A 21,030-nucleotide genomic window follows, 5' to 3' on the forward strand; every position below is an offset into this window, starting at 1 on the left:
GAAAGAAAAGCAGAGATATAATGACTGGAAGTAGAACTTGCTCACGATTACAGTTTATTCCCTCTGTGGCCTCTGCTGATCAGAGCTTGACAGTTGTGTGTAAAAGCCAAGGAGCAGTCAATGCAGAAATAATCGGCATAATTTAAACTAACGGTTCCTCCTTTTTTGTTCTCTTGTCTTTTATTTATTTTGATGTATATTCTTGCTTTAAGATAACAGATATCTTTTGACTGCGTGTCGGTCTTTTCTTGTGTGTCGTATTTTAACACTAAAAAGTGATGATTTGAATTTCAGACCTGAAAAACTATCAAAAAAGCTTATAATCCATACATGAACAGAAAGATAACGACACATTCATATCAGAGCTCCTTTTTTATTTGTGTTTCAACTCAACAAAACTTCCTCCTCAGGAAATATACCCATGTGACAGAAATTACAGCTCTGTGTGATACATCCTTCATGTTAACATATTTTATTTATCTTGTGATTAGGCACATATGAATGTGATTAAGTCATTGTGACATCAGCGGCCATTTAATCATTTTTTTACATCTAATTTTCCTTCACATGGGTTTTTGCCTTCAGACCTGTGTCGAGTTAAAACAAACCTTTCTATTGTAGTTTTGTCTCCAGCACCTCTTCCAGTGAAGTTTTATGAATGTGCACACAACTTTTCTAGCAAATTGCTGCATAATACTTACATGCCAATACACAGTGGTGGGAGAAGTATTCAGGTCTTTTTACTGAAGTAAAAGTAGCAATACAACAGTGTAGAGCTGTTACAGGTAAAAGTCGTGCAGTCAGAATCTTACTTAAGTAAAAGTACAAAAATATTAGCATCAGTGTATACTTGAAAACAAAAAGTAAGTACTTATTGTGCAGGATATTTTATACGCTCTGGTATTATTGAATTATAACAATTGATGGAATAATGTGAACATCACTCTAACTTTACAGCTGGTAAAGGTGGGGCTGACTTTTCACTATATACACACTACAGCTTGTGAATTTCACCAAGGGAATAATGAAGTTTTATCTTTATCAGTATGTCATCAGTTGATTTGTTGATTATATTTCTATTAGTAGTATGAGTCTGCAAAGTAACTTGCAGCTACTCTTTTAAAATAAATGTAGTGGAGGGGTGGGAGTATGAAGTAGTAAAAAAAAAAAAATGTAATACTCAAGTAAGGTAAAAGTACCTCAAAGCTGTACTTAAGTGCAGTACTTGAGTGAATGTCCTTGGTACATTCCGCCACTGCCGGTGCATCAGTTGTCATTAGCAGTAGTTGTATGTGATGTAAATGTACTTTAGATCCTCAGCTCAGTTGCCTGACAGTCATTAATAGCCCATCATCTCTTTCTAAAATTGTCATGATGTGTGGTTTTATTATTCTCTTACACCTGGGTGACGACTGGTTCTTGAAACAAAGTGCAACAATATAGAGTATCATAATTTAAAGGCCCTAAAAATAGAGATTCTGCAGTTGTCATGATATCATCATCGTTATTTTATCGTCATCATCATGTTAATAGATTTATGTGTATGTTCTTTTCGGAGTGTGGCACACATTCTCACATATCGTCGCTGTCCGATGAAGAACACGTATCTCCACTTATGCCGATTTTGACTTTCTATGCGCTTTGATGGACACTTCTGACAGCCAGTGGAGATACGTGTTGAATAGATGATGTAATAAAACGTTTTCCATTGGTCATTTGGATACTCAACGCCAACAGTTGCTAGGGAATATTATGGACACTCCATGCACTGCAGAAAGTCAAAATTGGCATTGGATATGTGTTTTTCATCAGACAGCAACGATATGTAGGTTTGAAAGCAAAACGGGCAATTTCTTATATCATTTACTTTACTGTGTACAATTAGAGGCCATAGGCATACACTTTCCATCCCAAAAATCCTAACAAATAAGAGTTTCAGAACTTTCTCAGGCTGTGTTGAATCTGAAACAGGTTGCTTTGGCAGCATTTCTGCATTAATTGTGGTTGTTTTGTTGGTTTTAAATTCAGTTCTCGGAAGCATTACAAAACGTCTACAGATATTTTAAATTGGCAGACCTCTCTTTCTCTCTTACTTCTGTCTCTCTTTCCCTTTCTCACTCTATTATACACATGCATACACAAATTCACTCACCCTCTCTCTCTCTCTCTCTTCCTCTCTATCTGTCTTCCCTCTGCCTCCTACCTTTGGTGTGTTTTGCATGGTGCCTGGCTGTTTAGAGGCAGTATGCATATGTATGGGCGAGACGGTGGATCGTGACGGGATCTGACATGCGGGGACAAGATCAAAGCGCTCCATCTGATCCCATAAAAACAGACGCAAACCCTCCTCTCATCCTTACAAAACCCCCACTGATAGTCAACTCTGCCAGCCCTGACTCCTCCATCTTCTCTCCTCTCCTCCTGCCTTATTTTTCTCTCTCGTTCTTCCCTCCATCCCAGCAAGCCGCGTGCCCACGTCAAGGCCTGCTTGCCTGCCTGCCTGCCCGACTTTGCGATTACGCCCCGTGATAAACAATGGCCCGTTTAGCTCATAAAGCAGGAGTGTTGTGCATAATGCTTACAATAAAAGATAGCATCTCTTCACTCATCTTATTTACCTCTCCCACGGTGGCACAGGCGACGGGGCTGTTCTATAAATACCGCAGGGAGGAAGGAAACGGGAAGGAAATGCAGATGCAGACATACATCTGTTGGTCAAATAAAGTCTCTGCCAAGTCAGTTGATTAAACAGAGAGGAAAACAGGACTGTTTAAATATGCATTTGAGCTTAGAGCCAGGTGATAAAGGCGCCATTTTAAAGCCGCTCCATCCTTCCTGGTAAGTGAGCTTAAAATGTCCCCTCAACTAGCGTCGGATGACATCCATATCACATTTAGATTCATCTTTACGGAACATATAGATTGATATGGAAGCCAGGACTCATTTTCCTTTCTATCTCTTCCTCTCCCCAGCTTCCCATCTTTAATTCCCTCCTTTCTCTCTTTTCCCTCCCTCCCTCTCATACTCCTTTGCCCCCCCCCTCCCTTCTTCCAGTAAGGAAGATGTATGAGTTTGAATTATTGATTCAGACACATGCTACATGCTGCTTGGAGTCATTATTTGTTCAGGTGAGTGTCATGCTGCTCGCTATGAAACAGATACCACGGGGATTAAGCGACACAATCAGGACTTAAAGACAGCCGCCCTCCCTAAAATAACATGGCCCTCGCTGCAAGACGAATGCTCCCCAAAACCCGACTTCATTTGTTTATGACTCGCACATTAGTCATCCTGTGCCTAAATTATAGCGCAGGGGTAAAAGATTAATTCAAGCACAGGCTTTTTCTATTGTTTTTACTTCTCTGTGTTTCTTGAAGCCTAATAACACAGCAGATGAATATAGGTGCAAACATCCTACACAATGTGAAACCCCCCCCCCCCCTAAAATACACAGCTTTTGTTGGGTGGTAGGTGTCTGTATGAAGAGCAGAAGGATGTTCAGAGTAAAGAAAGAACACTATACATATAGAATAGTCACATTTGTGATCTCAGAAGCACCTATTTCGAATGTTATCACTCTGTTCAGGATACTGTTATCACCCTCGCAAACGGCTGTTGGCAAAACTTTCAAAAGTTTCAACAATCCTGCAGTTAATGTTTGGTTATGTCTAGGTACAAAAAAACACTTGGTTGTGGTTAGGGAAAGATCATGTTCATCCATTTTGGGGACGCAAACAGCACTGTAATGGTGCAGTGTGTCACGAAAAAACACCAGTTTCGGGGCACAAACACTGCTGGAAATGCTTCAATGTGTCACAAAATAACGCCAACATTTAGGGGCACAAACTTGGCTGAAAACACCTCTATGTGTTGCTGACAAAACACCCGCGTCTGGGGGCCCAAACACCGCTGGAAAGGCCTTGATGTGTCGCTAAAAAAAACCCTCACTTTTGGGAGCACAAACAATGATGGAAACACCTCGGTGTACTGCTAAAAAACACCCGTTTTGGGGAACAAAGGCCACTGGAAACACTTTGATGCCTCGGTGAGTCGCTAAGAACACCCACATTTGGAGCTACAAATGCTGCTGGAAAGGCCTTGGTGTGTCACTAAAAAGCACCCACGTCTGGGGGCACAAATGCTGCCGGAAACACCTTGGTGCATCACTAAAAAGCACCCACGTTTGGGGCCAACAACACAGCTAAAAAACACATAAGTTTAGGGGCACAAACACAGCTGAAGACAACTTGGTGTGCTGCCAAAAAGTGGCCACAATTAGGGGCACAAATGCTGTTGGAAATGTCTCATTTATGAGCAACTAATGTTGTTTGTTGGTCTCAGACAGTGGTCTGAAGTGGTCTGCAGCTTAGTAGCCACCTCACCTATATGTCAAACCCTCCACCTCCAATGACAAAGTCAACTAATATACATGTCCCAGCATAACATGAAACGCACCGGTTTAATTGGTGATTACAGCATTCTAAGCTTTATAATGTATATCTTTAATGCTACTAATCAGGGCTTTTGGCAGCATATATGAAAATGACACACCACACAAGATAAATCAGGCTTTTGCATTTGTTGGATTGATACTAACTATCCAAAGCAGAGCAGATTTTGATTTCAGGAGCAGAGATCGGTTGGACATGTTTGTAGAAAGGTTAAGATGGAGGGAGGCTCTGATACAGGAGCCTTAAGAGAGAAGCAGGAGGTAAAATGTTGCTAACTGTTCATTTAGCCCTGGCTAAGTGGTCAGGGACGCTGGACAGGTGAACTCTATTCTCCCCACTGGCCCTGCGGGGTGTGTATGAGTGTGTGTGTAGACTGTAACAGAATTTCTCTAGTCCTCTGGGCCCTGGTGCAAAGCAGAGAATAAATGGTGGAGGTGGCAGGCCAAGACAGAAAAATCAATGCCTGCTTATACAGACATGACACACCAGCAGCAAACTGCATTTTGTGTGTGTTGTGTGTATGTGTGAGTGTGTGAGTGTGGGCGTAGATGTACAGCACGCAGTCATACGGCCCTGTACTCTGTGGGTGTGAGCGCGAGTACCCAGCAGCCCCCATTTCCTCTCTCACAGGGTAGATTGTCTAGCATTTTACGTCAGCTTCGGGATCAGTAAATAACTCTTCGTTTTTTCCCCCTCCTCCTCCACCTCCTTCTCGTTCCCCTCTGCCTCTTCTCTTCTACAGGAAGTTTGAATGCGACTTGTGCGACCGCTCCTTCAGTGAAAAATGGGCCCTGAACAACCACATGAAACTGCACAGTGGGGAGAAACCATATAAGTGTGCCTGGCCGTCCTGTCACTATGCCTTCCTTAACCTGTCAGCCATGAAGGACCACTACAGGACACACACAGGTGAGACAATGAGAGCTGGTAACCTCCACCATGAAGCATCACTGCATTATGCCTCCCTAAACTCGTTGACTGGCACTCTAAACTGCAAAATTCATGAGATTGGCTTTTTACAGGCAAATTGTGTTTTTATGAGTTTGAGACAAAAGGTTTTTTTTTTTTTTTTTAATCAGGAAACATAATTGGATCAGACAGAATGTACTTTTTTTTTACTCTTCTATAGCTGTAGACGATCTAACAAAATGAAGTTTATGTGTTAACTGTGAAAATCTCACATTAATTATGAATCTTCACAGCTTTGTTTGGGGAAAAAAAACATACACACGTTTTTGGCTGATAATAGCCATGACTTGTCCATCTGTACTGATTTTCAACATCCAGAGAAAGTCGAGAACTAGTTCTTGGCGGTCTCGCAGACACTCTTGTCGGATGGTTAAACCCTTACCTCCTGATCCCGGCAGGACCGCCACAATTATACGATGTTATATCAGCCAATTCTATCTGAATAGACGCAATTGATAGCCAAAGAGACAAAGGAAAAAGATGTTTGGATTTCATGTTTGTTTTTGTTTTCTGCCATCCTCCAGACTTGGAGGGTTGCTAGATGAGGGAATTAAGGTAGTGTGTGTTCCCCCAAATCCAACTGGTTGTCATGTGTATTTCCCCAAAATCCATCTGGTCACTAAGTGTGTCTTTCCCAAAACCCAGCTGGTCAGCAAGTGTGTGTTCATCAAATCCATCTGATCCTCAAGAGTGTGTTTTCCCACATTGAAGTGGTCCAGTGTCTGTTCCTCTGTGATGCAAAATACAATACAAAAAACTGATTTGAGGGTAATGTGATGACAAAAAATACGACATTTAGTATTAGAAAAGTGGATACTTTATTTTTTATGCATGCAGTGCCTTTTCTTTTAGATTCCATCCTTCCCTTTCATTTCCGTACATACAGTACAGTACACTGTGGGACTGTACTGAGTCGTGCTTTTTTACTTACTAAAAGCTTTGGATAGACAGATGGTGCGGTGGGCGGTGGGAGGATACTGTCTTGAATAATAGCCCCTCGATAGGAGCCCAAGTCAGCCTCTCTGAAAGTGTCTTTATGCTGCAGCCCAGCAGTTTCCCCTCGGCCTCAGTAATGTCCCACACACGGCTCCTTGATGCCCTTTTAAGTCAATGACAGAAGCAGCAGCAGCCAGTGGTCTGACAGCCTGACTGAGCGCTTGCAGGAGAGCCCTCCATCCGTCACGGGTGCCTGCTGTGTGTGTGTGTATGTGTGTATGTGTGTATGTGTGTGTGTGTGTGTGTGTGTGTGTGTGTGTGTGTGAGTGTAAGACTTGCTGGATGTTATTTTAAATGTGTTTTAACAGTGATGTAACGTCAAGGCGCCTCTGACATAATTAGACGTTTTATTTTCATTTGTTTCCAGCCCTCATCATTCCCCATCAGGCGGCTGGCGTCATACTGTCACCTAGCTGTCACCTGGAGAGGCGTAGGGTGGTGTGCGTTGGTGTGTGTGTGTGTGTGTGTCTTTGTGTGAATTTAGCAGGAAGAAACACAGACTTGAAGAGAGTGAGTGAAGTGATTGAGATGGAAACAGGAAAGTGATGAAATAAGAGAGCTCGGAGGATCAAGGGTGAGCGAGTATGAACATATGAAAATAGGAGAATTGAGATTGAACCTGAAACAACCTCATTTTAGTGGGCGACAGGACCTGACTTGATTAGCAACACCCAAAAAAAGCTAACACAATTTGCTCTGCTGTGACCCCCGACACTCCTTTGCCAGTTATAATTGCTGCTGGGTCGGACGGTTAGCTACAGCTATACAATCATTGCAATCACATTCCAGCAGCCAACCTGACACACTGAAAAATTATCTGCATGTGTGTGATCTGTTTAAAGGTTATAAATCGGCTCCTTCACGACACTAAGATGCAATACTAATAAAATAAGTAGGAGATTTTAAAGTTGAGCTAATCTTTCCTGGGAACAGAGCAGTCGGTAATGGAGGGGATGTGAGTTACAGTATGTGTGTGTGAGTGTGTGTGGGTTATACAGACGCTCACAGGATGATGACTAACTGGGGAGTTTGTACTGGAGCTGAGTGTAATGATACACACATCTAGCTCATTATTTCGGAACTGTAAAATTCAAAGTCACTTGGTGAAGAAAAACTCAAAGAAGTATCCCTCTACCAAGAACTTCATACTGGCAAGTTTTGAAGGAGTTGGTATTTGTCAAGTGGGTATAATTGCCTTATAATCCCTTAAAACAACATTTCTAATCCTGTGGAACAGCAGTCAGTGTTGTGATCTCATGCTGAAATACCATGTTGGAGGTACCCTGAGATCCAAGATCTTATTGCCAATGACTGCTTCTATGTAACTGTTACGATTAACAAAGAAACTTGAGACAGATTGAGCGGAAGTTGAGCACTGAGACAACGTAGAAATATGTTAACACGTTAAAAAATGATGTAGATACAAGATACACATCATGAACAATGCAAAAGACATAAGTGCAAGTTAATTGTCACCCACAAAAGGCTAATGTCAACCCTAAGTACGCACGGCGTCTGTCAAGCTTAGGAATTCGTCACATGTTGAGGCGCTGTGAATGGGACTGTAGTGATACACCGTATATAAAAAGTGTGAAGGGATTTTCCACACCAAAAACACAACAATGTCATAGTCTGCAAACGTTAGCATGTTCGGCCAAGTAGCATACTATTTGCAGCACTAACCCAAACTAGCTTGACTCCACGGCCTGGAGCATTTAATACCAAATTGTTTTGTGTAGTTAAATAAAGCCTTGACAATATCCTCTGTGTTTTATTTCCCCACTGTCTGGAAGCTGGTCCTGGATGTGACTGTATCAATGTTAAGGCTATTGTTAGCAGCTCTGACCTGTTCTTTGTAAGATTTGGGGAAAGCTTACACTCCAGCAACCCGGGTCAAGCAGGTTAACTTACGTTCACAAAACACACTGGTTAGTCTTCATCCCAAAAGCCTTTTCTCTTGTTGTGTTAAAAGTAAGATGTCTATCCATCCATCCATTCATTTTCATCCGCTTATCCGGGCCAGGTTGTAGGGGGCAGCAGGCCAAGCAAAGCACCCCAGACGTCCCTCTCCCCAGCAATGCTTTCCAGCTCCTCCTGGGGGACCCCAAGGCGTTTCCAGGACAGACGAGATATATAATCCTTCCAGCACGTTCTGGGTCTGCCCCGGGGCCTCCTTCCAGTGGGACGTGCCGGAAATAATATTAAAAGAACGACTTAAAAATGAAAACAATACAGCATAAATCAAACATGTCTTGCTTGTTCGAATATGTAAGCTATTGTAGGTAGCCCTAATGTAAAGGTATGACCATGCATTTCTTCTAACACTAGGACTAACTAGTAATACTGATGACAAGAACAATGCTGCTTCTTCATTACTCCACTACATGGATTGTCAGCTGATGATGATGAGAACTTTTTTTTGCCAGGGACGTGCAGGTTTAGTTTTAGTCTTGTAGTCTTTTTTTTTTTTTTTTTTTTTTTTTTTTGCTTTTAAAGGGTTCCTGTTTTATATGCACAGTGTGTAATTTTTACCGTTACGGGTTTCTCAATCAAAACATTGACAAATGATTTACTTTGCAGATGTCAGTAAGTTGCGTGGGATCTTGGGAGTTGTTGTTTTGATTGTTCAACAACCACCATTGCAGATGAAAATCTGTCTGACATGACTCAGCCAGAAGTTGTTCACGGATGAGGAAATGTATTTTAAGTTTTATTTGTGATATGCTGAGTCAGGTTTATTTACGTTATGTCATTTCATTCTAATGAAATAGCCGCAGGTAAAGTTAGCTAGCAGAACAATAGCTGCCCGATTTCCCTCCTCACGCTCTGACGGATCATCTTGTGTTTCCTTTGTTTCCCTGGAAGTTAGAGCAACTGGAGGAAGTAAAAGCAATATGGTGCCACTGATAGGCAACTGAATGAAATGCACAGTTACCTTGGATAAAATTACAGATTAGTCTGGATTTGAACATTGTTGAAAACACTGGGGATAATGCAATTACACAATGCCACAAAATTTATAACATAGGTCCAGTCATGTACAGACATTTTAATGTGGAAATATCACACGTTAAACTTTGAAACAAGTCTGCTTGAAACATTAAAGTCAGCTGGATAAGGCATTTTCACTGAGCTGTTGAAATGTGCCAGCGAAAGTTGTCATTTAAGCCGACCATTTGATGGCCACAGGCTAGAAATGAGAAGCTCTTTTTTTTCTCTCTCTCTCTCTCTCTGAGGTCAACGTATTGTTTTCAAGTGACTTTTGAAACCCATTGTTTTAAAATGACCAAAAAATGTATGTGGTAAATCTGCCACCATTATCTTTGTAAAGTGGGCATGTGCCATGTGAGAATGGGAAAGCAACAGTAACTAAGAGAGGCAGGACTTAGGAAATGGTTGGTTCAGCAATAAACACTTGATTAAGGCAAACTCAACAAGACATATTTAGCATTTGCACCCATAACTAGACTGTAACCCAACAAACAAACAAGATTGAAGAGTCCCTAACGAATCATTGGTGGATAGAGTTGCTGCTTGTGACATGCAGAGCCCCCCTTCCCAAAAACAGAAAAAAAAGTTAACACCTCCGCTCTCCCTCTCCTGCCTCTAACTGGATTCATTGTTCCTCTCTGATTTGTGTGTTTTTTATGTTAATCACTCCCTCCTCACACACCAGTCGTGTCTGAGGGAGGGGGAAGAGGGCGGGGGTGGGTGGTGGTGGTGGGGGGGATTCAGTGGTCGTCAGCCGCCAGGGTCATTTGTAACGGCTGATGAATGAGCGACTCAAATAAATAAATAAGTGCACTGCATCTGACCCACCCAGCTTTTCCCAGGCTCTTGGGCGTTGTGGGGAGTGTGGAGGGAGGGAGGGGGGGGGGCTGGCGGGCGGGGGGTAGAGGAGGGTTGAACACAGCGACAGGGCCACAATTGATTTCCTCATTGCTTCAGTTTGTCGCTTAATCTGGCGATATGCTGATAAATCTTCGCACTTTGTCAATTAATTTCCCTGAAAAATGAGACCCAAAATGGCGAGCACATCAATACAGCAGCGGATTCCGTGTCAAAAATTAAGCGGTAAAATTAATTGCCCTCCCATCCGCTCCTGCTAAAACATAACTAATGAGGGAGGCAATTATAGCTGCATGCAGACGCCTCTGGGGTTATTTAAAACACACACACACGCACACACACTCACACATACGTATATATATATATATATATATTCACACACACATGCAAAGAGAGGTTGTATATTTTGACTTCAAAGTTCTTTTATTGTCTCGCAATAAGGCATATTTAATTCCAGCAAGGGTTCGGGGGGTTGAGGTGTATCACGGGAACAAAAGAGAAGAAGCAATGAGCCAATATTCAAAAAGCCAAAAAGTTTAAGGGCCCTCAGTGCAGACACATTAGCAGGAAATGTAGTTTTTAGGGCATTTTTGTGCCTGGCACTAGACTTGACTGGGTACACTGGGTCGTATATGCTTTATAGCTTGATTTGTGTTTGTTTGCACGGCTGTTGTTTAATTTCAGAGACTCATGAGTTTGGTTTTAGAGTCAATGTCGGACAAGGCTAAAGTTTAACGTGTCGTGCGTGTACTGATAAAAGGTAGGGGTTAAGTTGAATCGGGAATGAATGAAGTCAAGGCAAGGTTGTGTTGTGGCTGGGTGGGGGGATTCCATGCTGCTTTGGCCGGCCACGTCCTCCAGTGTTGACAGCAGCGCGTCACTCTTCTACTACCCCACCTCGCTGTCCCCACCCAGGTCCTCAGAGGGCTCACCGCCACAGAGCAGCAGATGAAAAGCACACATGTAATTTATCGCCAACGTTTCCTCCTCAAGAATAATTGTGGCGACCGCGGCTGGTAGCAGGGATCGATGGCTATGGATTTTTCTGTGGTGGGGTCTTGTAGCGTTGGGCGTAATGAGAGATGGAAGGGAGGGAGGAGAGGAGAGGAGGGGAGGAGAGGAGGAGGGGCTGGTGCTGTTTTTCTGATAGGGAGAAAAGGTCCGACCAGATCCTTAGTAACTATTCTAGAGTTTAGAGACACAGGAATAAAGAAAACTTTTTGTTTGTTTGTGCATGAAAAGGTCCTGAAACCTTTTCTCTACTTGAGCAATGGTCCTGCATGAGCGCAAAATTATCTCCCAAAGTTTGGGCAAACAGTTTTGGACTCTTGGCACCTGACATTATCTGGTATTTATGTTTTTGTCTGTGCTCTTTTCTCTGGTTCGTAGTGGGCAGGGCTCAGCCATGAAAAGCTGATGTGCACCAATCAGGATTTGGTGGTATTTAGATTAAAATTAATGACAATTGTCAGGTTTTTTTACTATTAAACTAAATAAATAATACATGAGGGTGTTTTTTCTAACTTTAACTTTGATTCTTGCTAGTTTTAGTCATGAATATTAAATGAAATACTTAAAGGGGACAGTCCTTCCCAAAATCAAAAATACATATTTGTTCCCTCACCTGTTGTGCTTTTTCACAATCTTGATTGTTTAGGTGTGAGTTGCAGAGTGTTGAAGATATCGGTTATGGAGATGTCCGGCCTCTCTTGAATATAAAATTAAAAGTTAAAGTTAAAGTTAAAGTTCCACTGATTGTCACACACCTGAGTCTGTGAAATTTGTTCTCCGCATTTGACCCATCCCCTGAGGGAGCGGTGAGCAGCAGCAGTGCCGCGCTCGGGAATCATGTGGTGATCTAACCCCCCAATTCCAACCCCTGATGCTGAGTGCCAAGCAGGGAGGCAATGGGTCCCATTTTTATAGTCTTTGGTATGACCCAGCCGGGGATCGAACCCACGACCTCCCAGTCTCAGGGCGGACACTCTACCACTAGGCCACTGATGGAACTAGATGGCACTTGTTTGTGGTGCTCAAGGCGGCGAAACAAAAATACATTTGAAAAACTCTATTGAAAAACAGAAATCATTACCTGGATACTCAAGATAATCCACAGACCTTGTTGTGAGCAGTTTTACGTAGGAACCATTTTCTTTCTGCTGAGCTACACCCATCAACAGTATCACTGCACAAAAGGAAGTGTGCACCTACTCATGGACGAGAAGCTTGTTCTCGTTACAGCGTGAGATGTAAAAATAATGGCATCCTCCTTGGCAGCGCTGTAACTTTAGCTAGTTCAGGTGACCAAGCACTGGGGAACTCACACTAAAACAGTCTAGATTGATAAAATACCACAGGTAAGAGGAAAAAAAATATGACTTTTGTTGTGAACTGTCCCTTTAAGATTTTAAACCAAGTTTTGGGGGTGTTTGAGAGATCAATGATTTTCTTCTATTTTGTCCTCATTGTCTGTGCTTAGTGCTCACTGCTGCAGTGCTGCTTTTCAGGATCACTCGTCAGTCACTGGTGTGTCTTTGTCCTTCCTTTTCTGCTGATTAAGTTTATTCAACCAAGTTTTTTTTTCTATTCAATAAACACAAAATACTCTCTGTAGATGATTTCGACATTCAGGAATATTTTACTCCAGGAACATCACACGTCAGGTTTTCAGAACCGCAAATGTCAAGGGTGATTTCATGCGACCATGGAAATTAGCAGAATTGACATTTATTTATATGAAAACATTGTTCCTTTAATGGCCATTCACACCGGGATTGAAAAGTGAACCTGTATGAATTGGCTAACGAATGCACCTTTTTAAGGCTGTTTTTCTCCCCTCTAAGTGGCACTGCATTAAAACTCTTCTCACAGTCGAGTGGCTTTAAATGGGTGTAATAGAGGAAACTTGAGGCTGCTTTGTCTCTGCGGACCCGGTGAAAGCTGCTATCTGTGCAGAAGAGGAGCAGAGCACCGCTGAGGCCCAGCTGGAAGAGTCACCCAAATGTGTTACCAGTGTGTGGCGAGAGCTGGAGTTCAACATCAGCATTTAGATGAATATTTAAGTGATGGGGATCTCTGCAGCACATAAATGTACATGTGTGTCTGTATGTTTGAATGTGTGCTACCTACAGTGTTTCCATGTATGTGCTGGCGTGTGGAAATGTGTAACAAGCACACCACATGCAGTTTGATGTGTGTCTGTACGTGGGAATAACTGCATCTCGGTATGTGTGTGCACGCATTTGCATGCACATCTGTGTCCGTTCTATAAATGTGTTTATATGCGCACGTGCATGTGTTTCCCTGACTGAGTCTTATCACAAACGTTGCTGTGTGTGTGCAGGAGTGTGTGACTGCCTGCATGCAACCGCAGAGAGAATGAGAGAGGTAGAGAGAGATGGAGAGAGAGAGAGACCATCATGCTGTTAATGACAGAGCCAGATGCAGGGAAGAGAGGAGGAGTGTAAAAAAGCTCTCCACGCTCCCCATCTGGAAGGCATCGCCCCCAAATGAAGTTGTACAAAACCATCCCATTGATAATAAAGCTAATTTTTATGGCTCTGACAAGTATGTAATTATGTTCAGCGGTGCTTTTCAGATTTTATCACAGTCAATAAACCACACTGGCAATTTCCCGTCCCCCATTTGACATATTTACACGGATCCATCTGATTGGAGGAATTAGTTAGCTGTGAGAGCTCTGATGGATATACACTAGTGATCTGTGACTTCTGCTCGGCTCATCTGTTAGCCAACTAGACCCGCTGCTCATCTGTTCAGTCTGTCTTTTCTTTTCTCGCTTTCTGCCTCTCTCCTCCTTCACACATTTCTCCCAATCCATTAATACAATATTTTCCTCTTCTTTGTCTTTGTGAGAGCTCTCACTTCCTTGCTCAGTGGCACCTCAGCAGCAGTTCTGAGTGAAGGCGCTCATTCCCTCCTCCAACCAGACTTTCCCACTCAAAGGATTCAAGGATTTCATAAATCCACTCCAATAACCTTCACTTGTTACCACCCGTCGATATTTGAGCTTGTAATTTTGCTGTTTAATTGTATTTGTTTTTGTTTAATGTCGACGCAACTTTGAAATTAAAAACTATTGGTGACAGATTAATTATACTGAGCCATATTTATTTGAGGCAGACAGAGGACAAACAACTGAAATAAGACAAATGTCATGAATCGGGGAGCTTTGCATGTGAAATGAAACCAGCAGTAGTAGCAGTTTATTTTATTGTTGATGACATTACTTGTATTTCAGTGTCATAATAAGCTTGATCCAAATGCACACCAACACGTACCCACATGTAACAGACTCCATGCACATTAAAAAACATAAACATTTTGTCTTTTAATTTAATTTAGTTTGTTAAGCTCAATCAGAATCAATGTCCCTAAATATTAAAGGGTTGGTGTCCTTTTATAGTTTCAGCATCTGGAAATATCCTGTTTATGTTTCCTGTCATTATCCTCCTGTATGTGGCAGAAAGGTGGGATTAGTTTAGTTTATTGCAACATGGGTCTTATTTTATACATGTGTCAGTCATTTCTATCAGTTTTCAAAACATTGTACTCACCAAAGTAAGTTTTGAGATCTGGGGGCGGGGCAGTTTTTGGGCACTATCACTTAAGCAGAGTCCCATGGGGCAAGTTACACAAGTGATCAGATGACCAGACAGGTTGTAAATAAGACAACAGTTCAAAAAGATTATGTGGAGAAAACTTGAAATAATAAAAGATTAAAAAAAAATCAAGAGTGCAACCAATTTTTTAAAAATGTATCTATTTATTTATCTATTTATTTTATGTGCACACAACTATGTCACTTATGTAAGGCAAACAGTGATCCTGGTCAAGTGGAAGACCTCCGGGTCTGAAAAATGAAGTCAACGCGAAAGTGCCAAAAAGCGCAGTTCCTCAAATGGCCACTTGAGGCTGGCTCCAAAAGCCAGTCAATCCCTATTGATCCTCATGTTAAAATTCCCAACTTAACAGCAGGAAGAGGCATGTTTACAGACTGGTACGAGAAATGGTTTTGGTCTCTATAGATAATTTCTTCTTTCAGGACAAGGGGTCCATGTCATTGGTCCGACAGCCCATTGGTCCGACATCCCATTAGTCCGACAGTCCACGGTGCTGAACGGCTCCCGGCGGGCGTATTTGTGCCTTGATGGTGCGCCACGACTGGCTCTCGGTCAGCTGGGAAAGGCTAGAGGCGAAGCAGGCTCATGGCTTATGTGTTTGCCACTTTCTTTTTCATTTTAACCCACACCATGATCTTTTCCTGACCCTAACTAAGTGTTTTTTGTGCCTAAACCTAACCAGACCTTAACCACAGGGCATCATGATGATTTCGGAACGGACTTCGGAACAATGGGTTTAATATGGTCAGAACAATGGGCTGTCGGACCAATGGGCAGTTCCCCAGGACAAGTGCGTGAGGGTGAATTTTTATATAATTCACCCATTTACATTTTATTAAAGCTCAAAGTTGCACATAATTATGGGCAGGGCCACTTTGAGTGACAGGGTGTCTGCGACTAGTGTCCTCAGGCTCTCAGTCAAATCACTTCTGGTTCCAAAATTCCAAGATGATGACGGCCAAAATGGCAAACTATAGAGGCTTCAGATTTGGAGTGTACAAACCAATGGGGGTCGTCATGTTGGCTACAGCCATTGTTTTTATATAATCCATGGTCAAACTGTGATGGATGTGTTTACAATGGACATTTTGGATAATTTTACAGTTTCCACTTGTCTCTTGCAAGTAAATGTGGTTTACCTTGGGGTTCTTTCAAAAACTATATGATTCTTTGATGATTTTCTTTCTTAAAAGAAGATTAGAGTTCTAGTAACCTGGAATTATACTTTAAAGAATTATGTCTTGATCTCTTGAAGGAGATTTGGAATTGAATGAGTGCATAAATAAATATTTAATAACATAATATAAATGAGACAAAACAAAATCTTTCCCTCCCAGGGTCTTGCTACATCTCCCTTTATTCTGTTATTTTTAATGTAATTTTTCGGCATTTTTTTTCTCCTATGATTTTTTTCTCCATCCTTAGACGACTGTAATGATTTAACCTTCCTTTTCTTCCTCTGTCATTGTGTCTTTATAGGAGAGAAGTCTTATCTGTGTGACCTGTGTGGTTTTGCTGGAGGCACAAGACACGCCCTCACCAAACATAGACGCCAACACACAGGTAAGCGACAACACACACACCCCGAACTCATGTCCAAACAGTAACTGTTGTATGTGCAGACCTTCATAATCTAGGACAGTGATTGACACTTCAAGATCCAAACAGCCTCAATATTTTTTTCACATAGTTTTAGCAACTGTTTGCTCTCTCTGTCACACACACACACACACACACACACACACACACACACACACACACACACACACACACACACACACACAGAGGCACATCAGTGTGACATGCTGCTGTCAGTGATAGGCATGTGTACCAGTATGGCTGACTGAATCTGAGATTTTTAATTTCAGTTATCATTTCACCATGTCATTCTGTCGCTTAGGGAAATTGCATTTTTCAGATAGGCTGTCAATAACGAGTGCTTTTTTGGAAATTGGGATAGTGAAACAAATACTGTTCTTAACCGTTGTCTGGCAGGCGCCCAAGGATCAAGAATCCTGTTATAAATATTCATTTAGGTTTTCATAATTCATCTTGTTTGCTCCTCACTTTCTCTGCCATTTCCCCCCGAAACCTCCAATTTCTGTCCTCCTCTCCTGTGTTGACATGTGTCAATTCCACTGATTTAGCTGCATATTCAAATCTGTTGTCATGCAGCTGCACATGAAGGGACTGCCCTGTCTGACAGTGTTTTCTTGTCAGAGTTTGACAGATACAGATTTTTAAAGGCCACTGTTGATGTCAGTATTTCTGTGGTTCAAGTTTTCTTAATACAACATTGTGTCATAATTTGGTTTCTTCAAATATTTCCACTTTCATGCCCAAAATTTACAAGGAGTTGGTGGCTAATGTTATTCTTATCAGCACTGAAATGTCACTACAAGAGTCACTTGAATGCCATGTTATTAAACTTGGTAAGTGTTCTGTAGGTTAGCAGCTTCTTAAAGCAGGGTGAGGTTTTATTGCAGGTTTTAATCACTGACACCCTCGAAGGTGTTGAGTCAAACACTTCCTCACTACTCTTGTCTGCCATTTGGACTAAGAAATAACTAAAAATACATCGCTCCCAGAGAGCACAAAACTCTGCCAGTTATGGACAATGTCCCAACCTGCTGTTACACCCACTGAAATCAGTCCTACTACTATGATTTTAAGTTAAATTGATACCTTAACCCTGTGAGCATACCTCTACAATTTAGAATCAATTCTCTCTCTGTAAGATCAATGTTCATGTGTCGAAATTGGTAATCATCAGTCATCTAATGATACAGTATAAGTCTCCCATCTGGATTTCAATCAAAATCTTACTCATGATATTTCATGGAGATGCATTCACAAGTTTTAAACATCCTGCTGACAGACCGATAAACTGTCTGAGGTGAAAGCACAACATTTAACAACACTTTGACACTTCAACGAATCTTTACTGACTTTAACTAACGGTTTAAAAACTTTGGCTGACACTTAGACTGCTGTCACTTCTTACATGACAACTGATACTTCAACCATACTGCATCTGGTGCTTCAACCTCACTTTAAATTTCTTCTTATTTCTGCTTACAGTTCAACTGCCTTCATATCTTACTCCGTAAATTGCAGTCCAACTGCTTTCAACTCTTCAGCTGTTAAACTATGTGCAAACGGACAAATAACGTCAATTGCACTTCAGTTGATTTCAATTCTTCAGTGGGCACAAACCCTTTCAGTGCTTCAGCATTAACTGACACTTAAAAGACAAGTCCCATACAACATTTCACATACAGAGTATTTAGTACTTTATTTTAGTACATTTTAACATTTTTTTGCACCTGCAGTGCTCAGAGTAAGCAAGAACACATAAATGCACTTCAGAAAATGTTGTTATTCAGTAGCTTGAGAACTGTTCATGGTTCTGTTGAGTAGTGTTAATTTTGTCAGCTTTTTTAAATAGTTTAAGTCCTGTGTCAAATGTCCTTGTTAAGGACAATGTTTTACTTGCCTAAAGTCTGGGCATTTTAGTCTTATTATAGTCAAATAATAATTATTGTCAGTTTTAGTCAATGAAATGTGTTGACACTTCAGTCTTTTTCAGTTATCAGATCATATTTACATTTCAGTTAAGCCAAACCAGTATTATTGTCATTTTAGTCAAATTTATTTCACGCACTTTTTCATCTCATTATTTGATGAAGAACACAAGTTAAATGATTAAGAATGCAGTTTTGAAGTAAGTGTCTCTTCTAGTGGTCTGATAGTATCCATTTAAGGAATACATCCAGACATGGAACATGATCTGATTTGCCTTTTTATTTTGAACCAACAGGATTGAACACCTGGCCTGAGGCCACATACTCTTTAAAACTATTATGAAACAATGAGAGCTGTACAGACCCAAATCCTGTTGTTTTCATTGTTAACTTTAACTTAAGTAAGTAAGTAAGTCCTTTCTGTGATCACTGTGTGCTGCTGCTGTAGTCCTGCTGGAGAAATAAGACCAGACGCACAAACTGTTGTTGTCTGAACAGCCCAATTGTTAACATGGACACCGAAAGGAAGTGGGCAGCCCTTCTCAACACTTTTTAACTTGTCACCAATACTGCATGTTGATATAGTCCCAGTTGGTGTTTAATGATGTCAGTGCCATCTCGTCATCATCTTGTCTTAGTCATGAAAAAAAAAAGGTTGTCAGTGAACATATTTAGTCACAGTTTTCAATGATTAAATTAACACTACTGTCAGCAAAATATACTTTTACTAACTTTGTTTTTGTCATTGATTGGTCTCCAAATAATCCCACATAGCATTATTAACAACTTCAAATTCTAAATTTGGACTATTGAATCCAGCAAAATGGTGTCACATATCAGCTGAACCATTCCAGTGCAGTCCTTCTACCTGGGTGTGTATATTTATGTGTCTATGTGTGATTGTCTGTGCGTGACATTTATATCATCTTGGTCTCATCACCATTTTCTGTGTCTTCTCTTTTAAACCTCCCCCACCCCACAGGAGAGAGACCCTTCAAATGTAAGCTCTGCAACTTCGCTTCCACCACGCAGTCCCACCTATCGCGGCACAAACGGGTCCACACTGGGGAGAAACCGTACCGCTGCCCCTGGTGCGACTACAGGTACCGGCTCATTGACCCGCCCATGGTTGGTGGCGCTGATGGCCGCCACCATGGCACTGATGATCAGGGTTGATAGGTGGGAGGTTGGAGGGTCTGCACCGGGTATATAAGTGAGTGAGTGTGATGGTGAGATAGCAGGTGGCATTGTAGGGTAGTTTGGAGAGGTGGAGGGTGGCGTAAATGCTCGAGGCTTTGTGTGTGTGTGTGTGCGTGTGTGTGCACACGTGTGTGTGTGCAGTGTGGGTGGGAGAGGTGGAGGGCAGACAGGTCTAATCTCCACAGCACGGCTCCATCTCATCACTCTGCCATCATCAACAGGCCCAGCCAGATCTCCCTCAACACACATACACCCGCGCACACTCTCGCTCTCACACACACACAATGTCACTGTCACTGGCAGGTCCCTGTCATTAAAACACCATCATACCACATCAGTAATTACACAGGAAATTGTCGGTGAAATTGAAAAAGTTTTGGCTGGCGTTGCACATCTCCATCTCTCTCTCTCTATCTCTCTCTCTCTCTCTCCCTCTCTCTCTCTCCCTGCGTCTCCTCTTGACTCTGTCTCTCCCTCTCTCTCTCTTTCTCTCATCCTGTGCTTCCTCGTCAGGTTGTGGCAGAAGAGTGTGAAAGGGAATGATCTCAAACCCATCATTGGTTTTAGATGTACTCTTCATTCGTTTTTTCCCCTCTGTGACAAAGTCATTTCGGCAGCTTGCTACACCTGCTCCGCTGCAGTGAAGCGCTCCGCTCATTTCATAAGTCTTTTGTATGCAGTCCAACTTAGAAAAAATGGAATGCTGAGGTGTAATAATTGCAGTCAGGCTATTATTTTGCAATTATCACAGGTTTATCTCACCTTGTACCTAAAGTTATGATGAAGTATGTCTTGAATGTATCAATTAGGAATCAACCAGTGTGGGGGATTTTAGCTGATGTTTGATTTCAGACACATGTAAGATGCTTTGAAGATTACTGTGCTGAAATGATTACAAGTGTTATTGTCATTTAATCGCATAGGAAGATATGTGCCGTTTTGAGTTGAACTGCAAGGTTTTTAGGCCAGTGTATGGTTGGTATTTTTATTAGCCACGTTTGCGGCATGCCTCAAGGGGTGATGATGATGCACGGTCTACCACTTTGGTTCAGACTCAAATATCTTTACAACTATTGGAGGAATCCCGCTGATGCTGGTGATCCGTGAACTTACCCTTGTGTCACCATGAGGTTGACAGTTTTGTGTGTTTAAGCGGAATTTTTTGGGTGGCTTGCCATGAAATTGTGTACAGGCATTTAAGGTGCCCAGAGGATGAATTCTACTGACTTTTCATAGCACCACCAGCAAAGTCAAGTTTTCACTGCTTGACCACTTGAATGGGCACAAAATGTTGTACAGATATTTGTGTTTTCCAGCTGACTTCAGTTATCCCCTGACTTTTCATCTAGCGCCACCATCACGTCAATAACCTCAGTTTATGACCAAATACTTGGAAAA

At 41.8% G+C, this 21,030-nt stretch overlaps 1 protein-coding gene across 2 annotated transcripts in view; it reads left to right on the top strand.

The window, feature by feature from the left end:
• znf407 (zinc finger protein 407) overlaps nucleotides 1-21,030 on the top strand; it is a 166,456-nt gene that overhangs the window by 93,636 nt on the left and 51,790 nt on the right. For both annotated transcript variants that reach the window (XM_049584226.1, XM_049584228.1), the window contains exons 6-8: nucleotides 5,194-5,360; nucleotides 16,388-16,471; nucleotides 19,415-19,535. In XM_049584226.1, coding sequence (XP_049440183.1) covers nucleotides 5,194-5,360; nucleotides 16,388-16,471; nucleotides 19,415-19,535 — 372 coding nt within the window. The remainder of the gene's footprint in view (nucleotides 1-5,193; nucleotides 5,361-16,387; nucleotides 16,472-19,414; nucleotides 19,536-21,030) is intronic.

The sequence above is a fragment of the Epinephelus fuscoguttatus genome, linkage group LG8 (genome assembly GCF_011397635.1).
Source record: "Epinephelus fuscoguttatus linkage group LG8, E.fuscoguttatus.final_Chr_v1".
NCBI lineage: Eukaryota > Metazoa > Chordata > Actinopteri > Perciformes > Serranidae > Epinephelus > Epinephelus fuscoguttatus.